General features: G+C 34.0%; 1 protein-coding gene across 2 annotated transcripts in view; it reads right to left on the bottom strand.

Moving 5' to 3' along the window:
• Positions 1-14,780, bottom strand: part of LOC149778499 (uncharacterized) — a 50,677-nt gene that overhangs the window by 23,457 nt on the left and 12,440 nt on the right. For both annotated transcript variants that reach the window (XM_089939367.1, XM_089939368.1), the window contains exons 3-13: positions 12,705-12,867; positions 11,718-11,845; positions 10,643-10,825; positions 7,602-7,790; positions 6,595-6,852; positions 5,884-6,090; positions 3,652-3,837; positions 2,860-3,393; positions 2,109-2,270; positions 1,231-1,392; positions 730-934 (exon numbers count right to left, since the gene is read on the bottom strand). In XM_089939367.1, the coding sequence (XP_089795493.1) occupies positions 730-934; positions 1,231-1,392; positions 2,109-2,270; positions 2,860-3,393; positions 3,652-3,837; positions 5,884-6,090; positions 6,595-6,852; positions 7,602-7,790; positions 10,643-10,825; positions 11,718-11,845; positions 12,705-12,867 (2,377 nt within the window). The remainder of the gene's footprint in view (positions 1-729; positions 935-1,230; positions 1,393-2,108; positions 2,271-2,859; positions 3,394-3,651; positions 3,838-5,883; positions 6,091-6,594; positions 6,853-7,601; positions 7,791-10,642; positions 10,826-11,717; positions 11,846-12,704; positions 12,868-14,780) is intronic.

The raw sequence follows: 14,780 nt of genomic DNA, 5'->3' as shown, positions 1-14,780 counted from the left end.
TCGTAGCTAAATCTTGTCCATGATTGTATATTATACGTTAAGAAAATGATCACACGTAAGCGACACGTTTACCTGGATTTGAGTTTAGGACTTTGGTTTTCCCCATAGAAATTCTATGGTCTACCTGATTTTTGTCAGATTGTATGTTAGACCTTCACTAAACAGACATGACCTTGTTTACAAATTTGTTGGAAATTTCCACTGGAAATTATACAAGTCTAGGTCCTTTTGTTGTGTCATAAGCCAAGTGACAGTGTGTATATAAGAAAGGATAAGTAAAACATTGTTCATTCCTATTGTAATATCATTTTTTATGAAATCAATTTTAGATGTGCTCATGAATAAACTGAGGATATATTTATTTAAATTATTCATTGGAATTTCAAAGGGCTCATCAACATCTTGAATTAAAACATTACTTTGGGATTATCGTGAATTCAATCAAAGACATTATGGGTTATATCATTGTGATACATCAAGACTACTGGTACGTCGATACGTTCAAGACAATTGATTCATGAGCATATTCAAGATCGAAGTTCATTCGGAACACCACCGGAATTCATCAGAACACTCATACTGTAAGTTCCTTTTAAATTTTCACTTTGTCTTCTAGGCAAAAACAATTGTTGAATTTGCTAAACTTATATATATATATATATATATATATATATATATATATATATATATATATATATATATCCTGTCTTTCTTAATCGATATACTTACTGTATAAGAACAGATACCGTGTCATTTATTGCTATATTAAAGTACTCTCCGTGATTTGGATGATATGATGACAGGGAAAAAAAGGACGGTCCATTATTTGAATTGCTGACTTGGAACCACAAAGCAAATGTCAGGTCGACAGCATCAGCATTGAAGCTCCCGAGTTCAAGATGATATATTTCAGTGTTGATATACATGTCGTAGTCTGACAAGGAAGAAAAAAGATTAATGTCATTTAAACACAAGAAATATCTGCATTGTCAATGTGTTGCTGATAATTTGTTTCCATCATGAGTTAAAACTTCTATGTTAAGAGTTTCTTTGGTTTTGTTATATTTTAATCATCTTTTTAAGCCAGTTAATGAGGAGGAAAGGATTTAATCTTTATGGAACGAATTCCCTAGTATGAATCTGACAGTTGATAAACATCACAGAACGTTTTAGATTGAGGTACAAATGAAGCGTATATATATTAGGATATAAAAAATCACGTGATCCCACTTAAGCAATCCGCCTCAGATTTGCGCCCAGATGAGTTCGTAAATTTCCCCTCAGGGCATGAGAAACATGTCTTCTGACCGACCGAATTCTGGTAACTTCCGACTGGGCAAGGGGTACAGGGAACTACTGTTGTTGTAGAGTACGTTCCGGCTGGGCAAAGCTCTTTGTTGCAAATTTAAAAAAAAGAGTCAATAATGTTAAGATAATATCACAGACATATTCGAAAAACGTGGTACACATTCGATCCTTCTTTATGATACGCAGATAAATACACTCAAGTGTCTTACAGAAAACAAAGCAATTAAATTAAAAAATAAACAAATAAAATAAACTCATAAATATATAATAATTGTGCTTGGTACAAAATGGAAATGTATACAATGAATACAGAAAAGTCTTCAATTTTCATTTCAGGCTGATTTATATAAAATCCCTACGTAATTGTAATTTGTTCATCTAGGTATTATGATTGGATATTCGTGTTCCTGTGATTATTTGCAGTACTTTCAGACTTTCCTGGGTATAAATACTAACTATAGACATATACACAAAGGTAAAATTTTAAATGGCAAGTAAATAGTGTATCTCACAGGTATCAGCCGAAGATGTAATTTATCTGTGAATTAGTATAGACGTTGTCATTTTAGCTTTTTATTTTGGCACTGACGCACATTTCAGAGCTTTTAAATTCAGAGGACACATATGTACATTCAATTTTGTACACGTCGTCATATCAAGCCAATTATTTCGGTTTTGACATCTTTGTGTACGACAGGTTTATATGTAAGTACACAGTAATACATAAACAATGAATATATATATATATATATATATATATATATATATATATATATATATATATATATATGCACTCGTACCAATGCACTCAGTTACATGTTTCCGTCCTGTCTCAAATGTCACGTGATGGAGCGGGCACTCTTTGCATGGAAATATGCCTTCCTCATCCTGATACGTGTTAAGTGGGCATTCCTCGCAGGTATCAGTGGCGTCATTATACTGTGTACCCGTACGGCACGTTTCTGTTAAACCACATCAAAGTAGGCACGTTATGATATTTATTTGCAATCATATTTAATCAACATATTTTATTTCTTAACACTGTGGCGTTTTTAAAATGGTTATTTCATGTTTTTTCTTCTCATGAATTAATTCCTACACTATTCCTATTTATTATTTACTTGACGTCAAACAATCAGCTACAACACTGCGGCACATCTATCTGTCTCATAACTGAATTGCAGGAAAATATCAGTATTGTGTAAAATTAATTATTTTATATAGACACTTATGGCAATGCAGAAACGGGCACCAACATATCTCAGATTCTGGTTATACTGATTAAAATTAGAATGATTCCGACTTGCAGTGTACTCAAAATGTCATACACCTGGAGATAATAACTTGTGGGGAGCAAAAAAACAGCATGACATATCATATGGACCATCCATGCATAGTTCAATTAGTCATTTGCACAAGACTGTACAGGTAATACTCATACCAGTACAGTACAGTTTACTCAGATTCAAGCCGGTCGCATTAAACGTCTCATAAACAGTGCTCTGGATTAAACCCAGACATATAGTGACATTTAAAGATTTCAATACTCACTGCAAACATCACGATCCAAAAAGCCATTTTTACAAAGGAAATTTCCGTAATCTTCGAAATGGTATGATGGCCTGGAGAAACCCGTGATATCAAACTTCCCAGCATTTACCAGGTCTATTAACACATTTCGAAACGTGAATGTCATATTGTCATGGAACGTGAACGCATCTGTTAAACTCATATTGCCTTGGTTCCATGGCACCACAATATCAAATCGAACAACAGTATTGTTTGTATATTTAGTCTGTCGTTTATGTATGATGTTGGAATGGATTCCCACAAACCAATGGCCGTTTGAATTTAATGATTTTCCAGAGACATCTCCATGCACTGTACGTCTGCTGCGCGACTGTATTGCACCACAAGTTACTATTACGTTATCAACTGTGCAGTTGGTACGGAGGTGCGCTGGTAGCTTTCCAATAATCTGTAAGAATTTTCCCTTTATTTCGTCAAGAATGTTTTGCTCATTGCATGGACCAGAAAAGTAGTTCAGAGTTGATGGCAAATTCCATAAATGTGGACGGTTTGGCTCTGAAACCGAAGAAAATGTTGAAAAGTAAGTTCTGTAATGCAACGTACACCTAGGTAGATAGAGCCTAAGATAAGGCAAAGACATTGTTGAAGATTTAACAAGAAGCCAATTAATACAACGATAGTAAGAGAGACTAAAATAAAACGAAGAAGATAATCACCGTGTCAGTAGCAAAGATTTGACCTCCTTTACTTTGTATATCTCCAGATGTGAAGCAATAACAAATTTATTAAAATGTTTAACATATGATATCCTACCTGTGCAGTTTGGTACTTCATTACTAGGATCCCAACGTCCGGAATCTAGACAGAAGTAACGTCCGTCAAATTTGATGGAGATGTCGAAATCATGATTGCAAGACTGGGAGCAGAATGGTCTGGCAGCTATACTATCGCAGGTCATGGCTCCGTTGATAGGTGAAGACAGTTTAGGACATTTAACATCTAAATAATAATAATAATAATAATAATAATAATAATAATAATAATAATAATAATAATTATTATTATTATTATTATCCTCTCCATTATAAAATAGTACTAAAAATACAAATTTAGCAGTAATTGGGAGATTTAGAAGCAATACCCAACAATCTAGAAGACAATCTAAATTTGATGGAAATAGCATTAATACTAGGTCTTTTACAGAAAGCGACAAAACTCGAAATAGAAAGGATACTGCAATGTATCATTGAGATCGAAGTTTTCGGGAAGTAATCCAATTGTATTAGAATAAAAAAGACTGTAAAAATACATGTAGAGGCTGTAGAGGGGAATTATATTACTAATAATTATATTCCTGGTAATGACGATTGGTTAAACCAATTCTTAGATTTTTCAGAAAACCGTAGCCCTCACGATAAGTCAAACAATGTGTTCAAACTGCAGTCAATCACGAATACTATTGTTACGTATATTTAATCTGTATTGTTTGTTGGCTTTACTCAATGACGATAAAGTTTTTATAATTGACCTTTGTCTAAATCAAGTTAATGGTCTACCTGACTAGTAATATTTATTTTGCAAAACAACATAATACATATCTAATAATTCTCTATGATTATAGATTAAATATTCAGATGATTATTATTGGAGGTAAACCTAATTATTTTTAATGTGAGTCTAACAAAGTAGTTTTTGCATGGAAATTCCTAAACTTGTTGACAACATTGAATATTTTAGATAGGAAACTGACCTACATCCTGGCTCTATTATTGTGTCTTAGCTTTTTAGATATATGTTGTTTATTTTAAAAATTACTCATTCCTACCTTAACATCCGAATAAGTCTTTTTGTTATTTTCAGTTTTTGATTTGGGTAGACTTATTTATTTAAATTATTCACTGGAATTACAAATTGCTCATTAATACTTCTTGGAATATATCATTTATTTGAAACACTGGTGAATTCAGTCCAGGACATTTTGAAATATTATTATTGTGATGCATCAAAAAATTGTTAACATAGGGCCATATTCCAGGCAGTTGGCACATTAACACATTCGAGACTGCAGACACATCATCATCATCATCATCATCATCATCATCATCATCATCATCGGTTCCGTAGTCTGGTAGACCGTTGGGGCACCGCACAAGTCAGAACAACCAGCTTCCTCCATTCCTCTCGATTTTCCGTCTTTCTCAATGAGTCGCTCATTATCAAGCCTGTCCATTCTCGAATGTTATCTTCCCATCTCTTTCTTTGCCTGCCTCTCTTTCTTATTCTTCGTACAGTGACTTGTAGGATTGTCTTAGCAAGACCTGATGATCGTGAAGCATGCCCATACTACTGCAGTTTACGTAAGGCCCAATGGCTTGTCTTATCCTTTGCCGTATTTCTTCATTGGTGACACAGACACATCATCACATTCAATATTGGAATTTTTTTGGAACACCAACATAATGCACTTGGAACTTTATACATTAGGACATATGATACAACTTTGGGATTTAATTAAAAATACTGTAAGTTCTTTCTTAATTTTCACTTTGTATTATAGGGAAATAAATTATTTGTTGAATTTTACAAAACGTGTTGGCTTTCGCTCTTTTCTGTTATATAGTTTAAGACCATTACGTCGTAAGAATATATATTTGCTTGAGCCAAAGAGAGGTCACTACTTGGTATTGATATTGTTTGTTTTAGTTGCAATACATTGTATAATGCAAATGCGACCGTTAAAGGTTAATAATTAAGAAAAGAATAATTAGACGCTTCAAAAATGTCGAAATGGATTTTTATGTCATTCAGATATAGCTGCAAACAAGAATGTGAATTCAAAAATATCTTTAGCAACGACACTAGAACTAATATATCTTCTTATAGCTCCTATACTTAACAAGGTGAACCTAGGTTTAATGTCAGGAATTATCCAGCGGTATTTGTATGACTTGTATAATTACTTTCACGATATTCACAACTCCTTTTAAGATGATAGATCAGCCGAGCTGTTGTTAACAAAACATTTTCTTTGGCAATGATACTAACCTTCACAATACGGTTGTGCTTTATTCGACCAGGTCCATTTTCCTACCGAAGCGCCCACACCGGCAGAGCAGATTATTTCTGAATCCCCAATTAGAGGCAGACTAAAGCGACAAGAAAGTGTGCATTTTTGCCCAAGGTTAAGGCTTCTACATGAGATTTTCATGTTATCATCTATTATCTGGAGAGATGGGTGTGGACATGTAATCTCTGAAATAGAAAAGAGTACATGCAATAACAGATTACAATTTGAAACATTCGATTTTATAGTGAATATTCCCCAGGGGATTTTTCAGCAGGCTCCGTCCCGTATGTATGTATGTATGTATGTATGTATGTATGTATCTGTCTATGTATGCATGCATGCATGCATTTATGTATGTATGTATGTATGTATGTATGTATGTATGTATGTATCTTGGAACACACTGATACTGAACTATTTCGAACAAACCTAAATAATGCAAATTAATAGCATTCTTTGCGTTTTAAAATTATGTCATTCATCAATCAAATAAAGTTAAGTTTTGAAGCAAAATGCCCTATATAAACTTTAATTTAAATAAACTGACAAAGGTCGTGGTCGTAGGATGTTACACAAATAGTGACCTTCATAAATCTTATTATTGTTGATACCAGCTTTGTGGTTGCCAAGAAACTGTGGCTATTTTCTTCTTGGAAAGAACACATTATTTTGATTAGATAAAGTCTTACCTTGAACATATAAAACAGTAGTACACATTGGGGATTCATTGCCTTGACTATCCAATGCATGATACCCAACTGTAGTAAAACCTAAAGGAAGGTCCGATCCCACAGGAAGTCCTGAGTCCTGGACGATAGTTATATTTGTTCCGTCCACTGCGTCCACAGCCGTCGGCAATGACCAGGAAGCATTTTTTGTGCAATTTCCAGATTCGGCGTAAAAATGACGATATGACTCAGCGCATTTGATCTTTGGAGGTTCTCTGTCTATTGATAAGTAAAATTAACTTGACACATTACTTCAGTTTTTGAATCAGATTACGATTTTTTGTTTTAGTTCTAGTTAGTTTTCATTGCACCTTTAGAACATTATTTACTATATCATGCGGAAAAAACGGACGCTAAGAGCCTTTTCCATTGACTCAAGAGCCTGCCTACCTGAGATGGCTAGGACGGGTATAGAAGCAGCAATTCTTGCATTACGAGTCTCTAGCAGCTGAGCTACCACGGTTTCGGAATCGGATTTCAGAAAAAAGTTGGCAATACAATGCAGTCGTAAAGAAGCACTGTGTATCAATTATCTATGTCAAAAATGATTCTTTTAGTAAAGATAGGGAATATTATATTACCGATGGAAAGATTGATTTTAGTTGCATGTTTAAAATGAATACTTTAATAATATAAATCCTCGCTTGAAATAAAATTCAATTGTTGACATTATTGCTTTAAGGTTATGCAAGTTTAAACTTGTGCATTTGGTTCTGAGGAAAAGAACCTAAAATAACTGTATTTACGTTATCAAAAAAGTTGTTTTTTAAGGCTGAAAGTAAAAAAAACAATAGCCAGAGAGCTAATCCATATATTCTAATGTTCTTCGTCTTATATACCTGCAGACGTACTTGACTCTGGTCAAACAATCAAACAATCAATTTAAATAGCCATTAATATGGCTTTCATTGGGAAATTTAATTCTGTATTCTGCTAAACAGTTACAGTTATTTAACGAAGGGTGGTACCTTTACAGACAGACTGTCTGTTAGTAGACCATGTCTTATTCGATGAGCACTGGGAAAATGTAATTTTCTCCAACCCGTATCCGTCATTACACTCCACCCAACAAATAGACTGGTACTCTTGTTCATTTCCGGAAGCCGAGCATGTGTATTTTGCATTTTGTGGGTCAGCTGGCTTCAGACATTTAATTTCTTTAAAAATAAATAAATAAATAAATAAATAATAATAATAATAATAATAATAATAATAATAATAATAATAATACCTTTGAAAACTCTAAGAATAACACAGAAGCCAGACCCACTACAGAACGCAGCACTTTTCAAATCAGCATGAATATTGTTGAAGGTATTTGAGATCTAAAGCCACTCTAAATAGTTCAGTCGGAGAAGAAAATGCCAAAATACCAGAAGAAAAAGGCTTTAAAAGAGAGGACTATTACTACCACTACTATTAGTTATTATTATTATTATTATTATTATTATTATTATTATTGGTTTTCATACCTCAGCATTCGCACTAAGAGTTTTAATTTTATTATTATATGCTGATTTTTTTTCTCCGTTACCTTTATATTGTCAGAATCGTTCAGTATTTTGGGATACTGAACACCTTAATACTGCACGACGCTTGCGTTTAAAAATAGTATAGAGTATTAGGAACTACTTTCTAAACCAAACATGTACACTGATGTAGTAGACAATTTAGGTTTTAATTTTTTAGATTTGTTTGTGGATGAACTAAAGAAGCTGTTTCCTCTTTTTGAAAGTTGAGATGATAAAATGAACAATGTGGATGAGTTTACTGAGTCACAGATGAAACTTTCATAAAAGCAAACCAATGAACGAGATATTCGCAATGTCCACAACAAATGTTAGAGACGCAGTATTCAGATCACCATTCTGATTATTTAAACATTTATTTAGGAGAAATGTTCGTAACTTTTCGTAAAATGAATGGTTCAGACTGTGACCACTGCTCTCTGGGGTATATATCTATAGCATAGAAAAGCATATTGAAGGCAAGGGCTATCGTATGCCCATCAGAGACGTACCATTGTATAAATTAAAGTACTAAATTTGAGAAAACATGCAAATGAAGGTATTGCTAGAAAAGTTAGAGCCTCAGAGCCATTAAGTCAAGACGACGAATAATTCTTATGTCTGTTGGCTGAATGGACTGTCACACACTAGCTGCTTTGCAATTTTCGGTGTTAACTTTTTTGATACAGTGTGTCGGATTTAGGCTAGCGATGGATGCCATGCAGGTCAAAACATAACTTTGGTCCCTACAAAGAACATGCTAGTGACAAGACATAAACATGTTTTATTTAGCTGGTAATAAGAATGGCAAACATATAGTTGCATATTTGCATCTTGAATTACCTCAAAATATACTTTCCTAGTTCTGCAAATCCGAATTATATGAACTGAGTCATGGGTTCTAAAACTAGTTACACACCGCTAAATTTTACTGTAATTTCGATTACATTTCAAGCTGCAATGACATTCTCCTTACAGCACTCAGAATGAAATGAACGTGATATTCGACAGCGTCTGTTTGACGATATCCAATGAAACAGTTCACATTTTTCCACATTATAACATTCAATGACAGAACAGAAAGAAACACGCAGCTGAGTCAAGATGAGTCCCTTCTTGCTCAAAACACATGTACTTTGTGTGAAATTGACACAGCTAATAAACCAAGTCCATAACCAGCATAACTGAGTAGAATTGACAAAAAAGCCCCCAAATCCACCCATTCCAGACCAACTGGAAAAGTTGTTGCAATGCGCAATTATTCACAATATAAATGTAAATTTCAATTTTAAGTAGACCAAAACGACAATTCTTTTTAAAACTAATGTCTACCGCGCCACGAAGATCAAAGATCGATGGGTGCTATGTACACATTAATATTGTTACTATGTGTTAATGAATCCATGGTTGTGTATTTATTCTGGAATATAACATAAATTCAAATATTTTGTTTCCTATAGTGTATTTTTTATACAATGAAACCTTAGGTAGAATAAGAAGATGAGTATATAATAAAAAGTGTTTCTGCATTTGTAATGAAAAATATGAAATCGTTTTCTCGGATTAACATTCCACTCCCAAAGGTTGTACTTTATTAATACGAAAATAAACTCGTTCATATTTTCCCGTACAATGCAATAACTTATAACTATGTTCAGATAGATAGATATTAGTGAAAAGAAGCACAAACAATAGTTTCTGTTACTCTGTTTATCAATAACATTTGGATAGTTTTGATGTTAAAGGAACGTTTAATACATTATTGTTTTATCATGTCGAGGAAATGTGACTAGGTGCCTTTCTCATGAACACACCGAGGGAGCCGAACCGGGATGACTTGAGCGCGTATCGAACTCAATACTCTTGGATTTGTATTCCGACATTCTACCAAATGAGCTACCGCGGCACCCGTATCGAGCAACGATCGGTGCATGTGCACATGCTAACTACAGATATGTCGTCTCTGCATTCAACGAGATAAATGTCGTTATCATAGTCATCCTATAAACGATAAGCGGACCGTCTGCGCAGTTAAAGGGGTACGTTCCTAGTTAAACTAACAAATTGGACGCTCTGTAAATTTGGTAAGAATCGAGTTATAATTATACAACGCCAGGATGTCCTTAGCGTTTGACTTAAAGCTAGCATGTCAGATGTGAATTACTCAGTTATACTAAAAATGTCATAAATGAGTTGGGATTTTGAACTCGAGCTTGCGTACCACGATCAAAAAGTTTTGAGAAGTTTGATGGGCTCAAATGTTGTCAGTGATTCTCACGAATTTCGAATGCTAACAACCAAAAACGATAATGTATGCTTAATAAGAACTGCACGTGTCATTTGTTTAATTTTTTGTGGACTGTTTGTTTCATTGAAAATGGGTTGAGAGTTCTATGTTGCCATATTAAAATTGAAATGGGGAACAAGGACCCATGGAAATATTTAATTTGGTAAGGGGGTGGGGGTGGGGAAATCTACAACCAAGAAAAGTTGCCTCTTACTCGAGCAAGACTGAGTTTTATCACCCGTCCAATTTCCACTCTTCGAGCAATCAGTGATGGAATTACCACTGAGTTCGAACCCGTCGTCACACTCAAAGGAACATCTGGTACCGTAAATTGGATCAGTACTAGTACATTCTCTGTAGCCATGTCTTGGCCAAATTGGAGAATCACAGCGGATAGCTGTAACATAGATATGATGTTGAAAAGTCAACGATGAGATTTATGCATTACAAGTGGTGTTGTTTGTAACATTATGAATAACATAGAGAATAAAATACTACGAAACCATATTATATTATAAATGTGAAGCTTAATATAGTCTATAAGCATTTTCATCTACATTTGCAGACTGTCAAAAAAGTTTTGACACGACCGTATCATTTTTATTGTCAAATTCTGATCTTAACTCATGATTTTGATACTGTTATTAGATTCTTGTATTGAGTGTTTATACTACATAGGTAATACTGTTATATATGATATGATATGATATTAATGTTAGCTCATGATATATTATTGTTTGCCCATACTATAATATTATTGTTTGCCTATGATATGATAGTAATGTTTGCCTATTTTCTTATTTTCATTTGGTTATATACATTTATTTTTTCTCTTGTCCTCCCTAAAGGTATTAGTAATTCACGTACGTTTATATATGCAGATACAGAGTTAGGTAATAGCATCTTTTGCTGACTGCCTTTTAAATATGTGTATTTCATTATAACTTATTTTTGATACACCAATGTTTCATCATATTGTTTTGAATGAGGACTAATGATAATGTGCTTGTGAGATTCTGGGTTCGTCATTAACTTAGTAATAACTAATTTCTTCAATTTGTTAAAGAGTTTATATTTCAATATTTGAACATTGTAGTCCAAGGTTTTATAAGTAACTTGAAAAAATGGTAGAAGTTTCTAGAAAAATTCGAAAAAATGGTTTGGAGGGGGTCACATGCAGATGTCAATCGTCCAGGATCCAGTATGTGTATCGTTAGATTAAACAGCAATTATGGCATGCTATATTAGATAAAGATGAAAAATATAGAATAAATAGATGAAGAGCCTACCCTGCACTTCAAAATGAAAAGAACAAAATGCTTTATATCCTTGTTGGTCTTTGGCCAAGTAAGTGATGTAGTGAAGACCCTCAAAAAATTCTGACCCGGCTTCCTTTCCAGCTATCATTTGTATATCGCTATAATAATAATAATAATAATAATAATGATAATAGCAACAACTTGTAAAACATAAATTTACAATAAACCATATGCTTATTGATCAATCTGTTACTTTCGCTAATATGTAAACATCTAGTTTTTAACATGTTGTCTATTCCTAAGCTGAATCATTTTGTAGGCTAGCAGTTGAATGTGTTCAAAACACCACCCTTGTGTGTTTAACCCGAAATGGACATTCTCTCTGATTACTTCAGGAAAGAATTCACAATTAAACATTTAATATATCTGAGGTTTAAGAGCTCTATGCAAGATAGAGAGAGACTTTGACACTTGGGTATATCGTTGTACCATGTACCAGAGAGAGAGAGAGAGAGAGAGAGAGACTTACTTTGAAACTTGGTATATCATTGTACCATGTATCACAGAGAGAGAGAGAGAGAGAGAGAGAGAGAGAGAGAGATAAACTTACTTTGACACTTGGGTATGTCGTTGCACCATGTACCACAGAGAGAGAGAGATAAACTTACTTTGACACTTGGGTACGTCGTTGCACCATGTACCACAGAGAGAGAGAGATAAACTTACTTTGACACTTGGGTACGTCGTTGCACCATGTACCACAGAGAGAGAGAGATAAACTTACTTTGACACTTGGGTATGTCGTTGCACCATGTACCACAGAGAGAGAGAGATAAACTTACTTTGACACTTGGGTATGTCGTTGCACCATGTACCACAGAGAGAGAGAGATAAACTTACTTTGACACTTGGGTATGTCGTTGCACCATGTACCACAGAGAGAGAGAGATAAACTTACTTTGACACTTCGTATATCGTTGTACCATGTACCAGAGAGAGAGAGAGAGAGAGAGAGACCTTATGACCGTCCCATCAGCATCTTTCGCAGTAGGTTTCTTCCAGTTAATTTGTCGCGTTTTCTTCTTTATCTCCGTGGTGTATACTGACTGGATTTCCGGCGGAGGACAGGTATTTGCATCAAACGTAGGTGGTTTCCGACTTATAGACATATACACCACTTCTTTGAAAACAAAGATACTGGCATAAAAAATTATTCCTCCTCCTCATACCCCTAAATACACAAAACTACACATTTTCTAATTGTCACGAGGTCTCATTCTCTACAAAAAGGTTTCGTCCATATGGCATTTCTCTAAAATCTGCTTTTAGTTCCTTCTCGCGACCGTTCGTGATAACGAGACTTTTTCCTAACAATAACCGACTAGTATGAAGTCAAGAGTTAAACGCGACCTTGTATTTACAATCTGGAACTGATTTGTAACCTTTCAGAAATCGCTATTTTGAATCGCTCGCACATAGCTCGATGGTTACCGCTTAATATATATTTAATTTCATTTATAATTGTTTCCAGAATGCTCGATACAAGTACCGGATGTTAACGCTTTTAATCTAACAAACAATAATATTGATCTAATACAACTACCGATAATTTGTAATAACTTCAGTATTCCACTAAATATAGTCATGAGATATATTAATACAAAATATAAATACTTGATTGATAATGGTCCTAAAATGTATAAATCGGTACATCAAGGATACGAAAAACCTATCCAGCTGATGTGTTAAGCGCAGATAAACGAAATTTAATTATGGCACTGGAACAGTTGAATACTGGCCGAAAATGCCAGCTAAAGAAATTAACTCTAAGATAACAAATTATGAAAAACACGCGAAGGGATTATTTGGTTATACATGATAGTAATGGACAAACATAATGAGACATATATAGACTAATATATTTACGATATTACGTTGCGTGCATTTTAGGTGCCTAAGTTCAAAATGGAATATCAATTGTACAATATGTTTCCACACCACAAGTCGATGTTAAAAACGATGTTTGATAACGATTAATTTTGTTTGAACAAAGATATGCCTCCGGTGAAAATATAAAATTTCAGTAATATATTTTGGATTCAAAAGTTCGACTACACTCTGCAGTTGGTGGTGATGGAATATATCTAATACCTAGAAATACCGTTATGGAAACGCAGCATTATCTGGCACAACAACAATTTAACTTTAAATTTGGGTGAAAAGGATCAGATAAAAACCCTGCTATAAGATTCAGAAATATATTTTCGATTGAAAAATTAATGCAGTTGGTGGGATGGAATAAATTTGTTACCTAGTGATATAGTTATGGAAAATGGTATTATTACTAGCATAAACACAATTTTAGACCATCGTCAGATATATTTAATTTGCAAGTGAATAATTCAATATTGATACACATATTAAAGTATCCAAAAACGCAGTTTCAGTAGCAAGTAAACGGTCTTTTACAAATCGTTAGAAAATAGACTATGGCAAAAGCCTAAACAAAGATGACCGAAAATTATGAAGAGAGGAAGGAGGAAAGTGGTGGGAGTCTTATAATAACAACTACAAGGTGTTAACCGAAATTGTGGATGATTTGAAGACGTAGATCACGAATTTGTTGACATTATTCTTCTTCTCTCGTCTAACAAAATAAAGATACAAGTACTGATACTCATGACTTTGGTGGCAAACACTGATATAATTTACTTTTGAAATGGTTTAAATCTGTATCTAATAGATTAAGTTAAGATTTGCCTACTTTTGACTCTTTTTTCTTTTGTTATCCTGTATCTAAGCAATACATAAGCATTGTACAACAATTTCGAAGAATAACGCGAGAATTAGCAAAAATATCATTTCAGCTCACAAAGAGGTAACTTTCCCCAACTATTGTTAAAAGTCAGTTCATTACTTTGCCAATAGTATCAAGTAATTCTGATGCTGATTAGCTAACTGAAGCAAATAGCTGGTAATATTTTTCATGCCTTTTTTTTTTAAAGATGTCATTGATTGAACGATCACCCGCACCGGTACGTGTGCCAAATGTATATCCTTCTTAGGTAAGCTATTCTGAAATATTATACTATC

Source organism: Sinohyriopsis cumingii, chromosome 17, assembly GCF_028554795.1.
Source record: "Sinohyriopsis cumingii isolate HCF-2022 chromosome 17, ASM2855479v2, whole genome shotgun sequence".
Taxonomy (NCBI): Eukaryota; Metazoa; Mollusca; class Bivalvia; order Unionida; family Unionidae; genus Sinohyriopsis; species Sinohyriopsis cumingii.
This window is presented reverse-complemented; position numbering and strand designations above follow the sequence as displayed.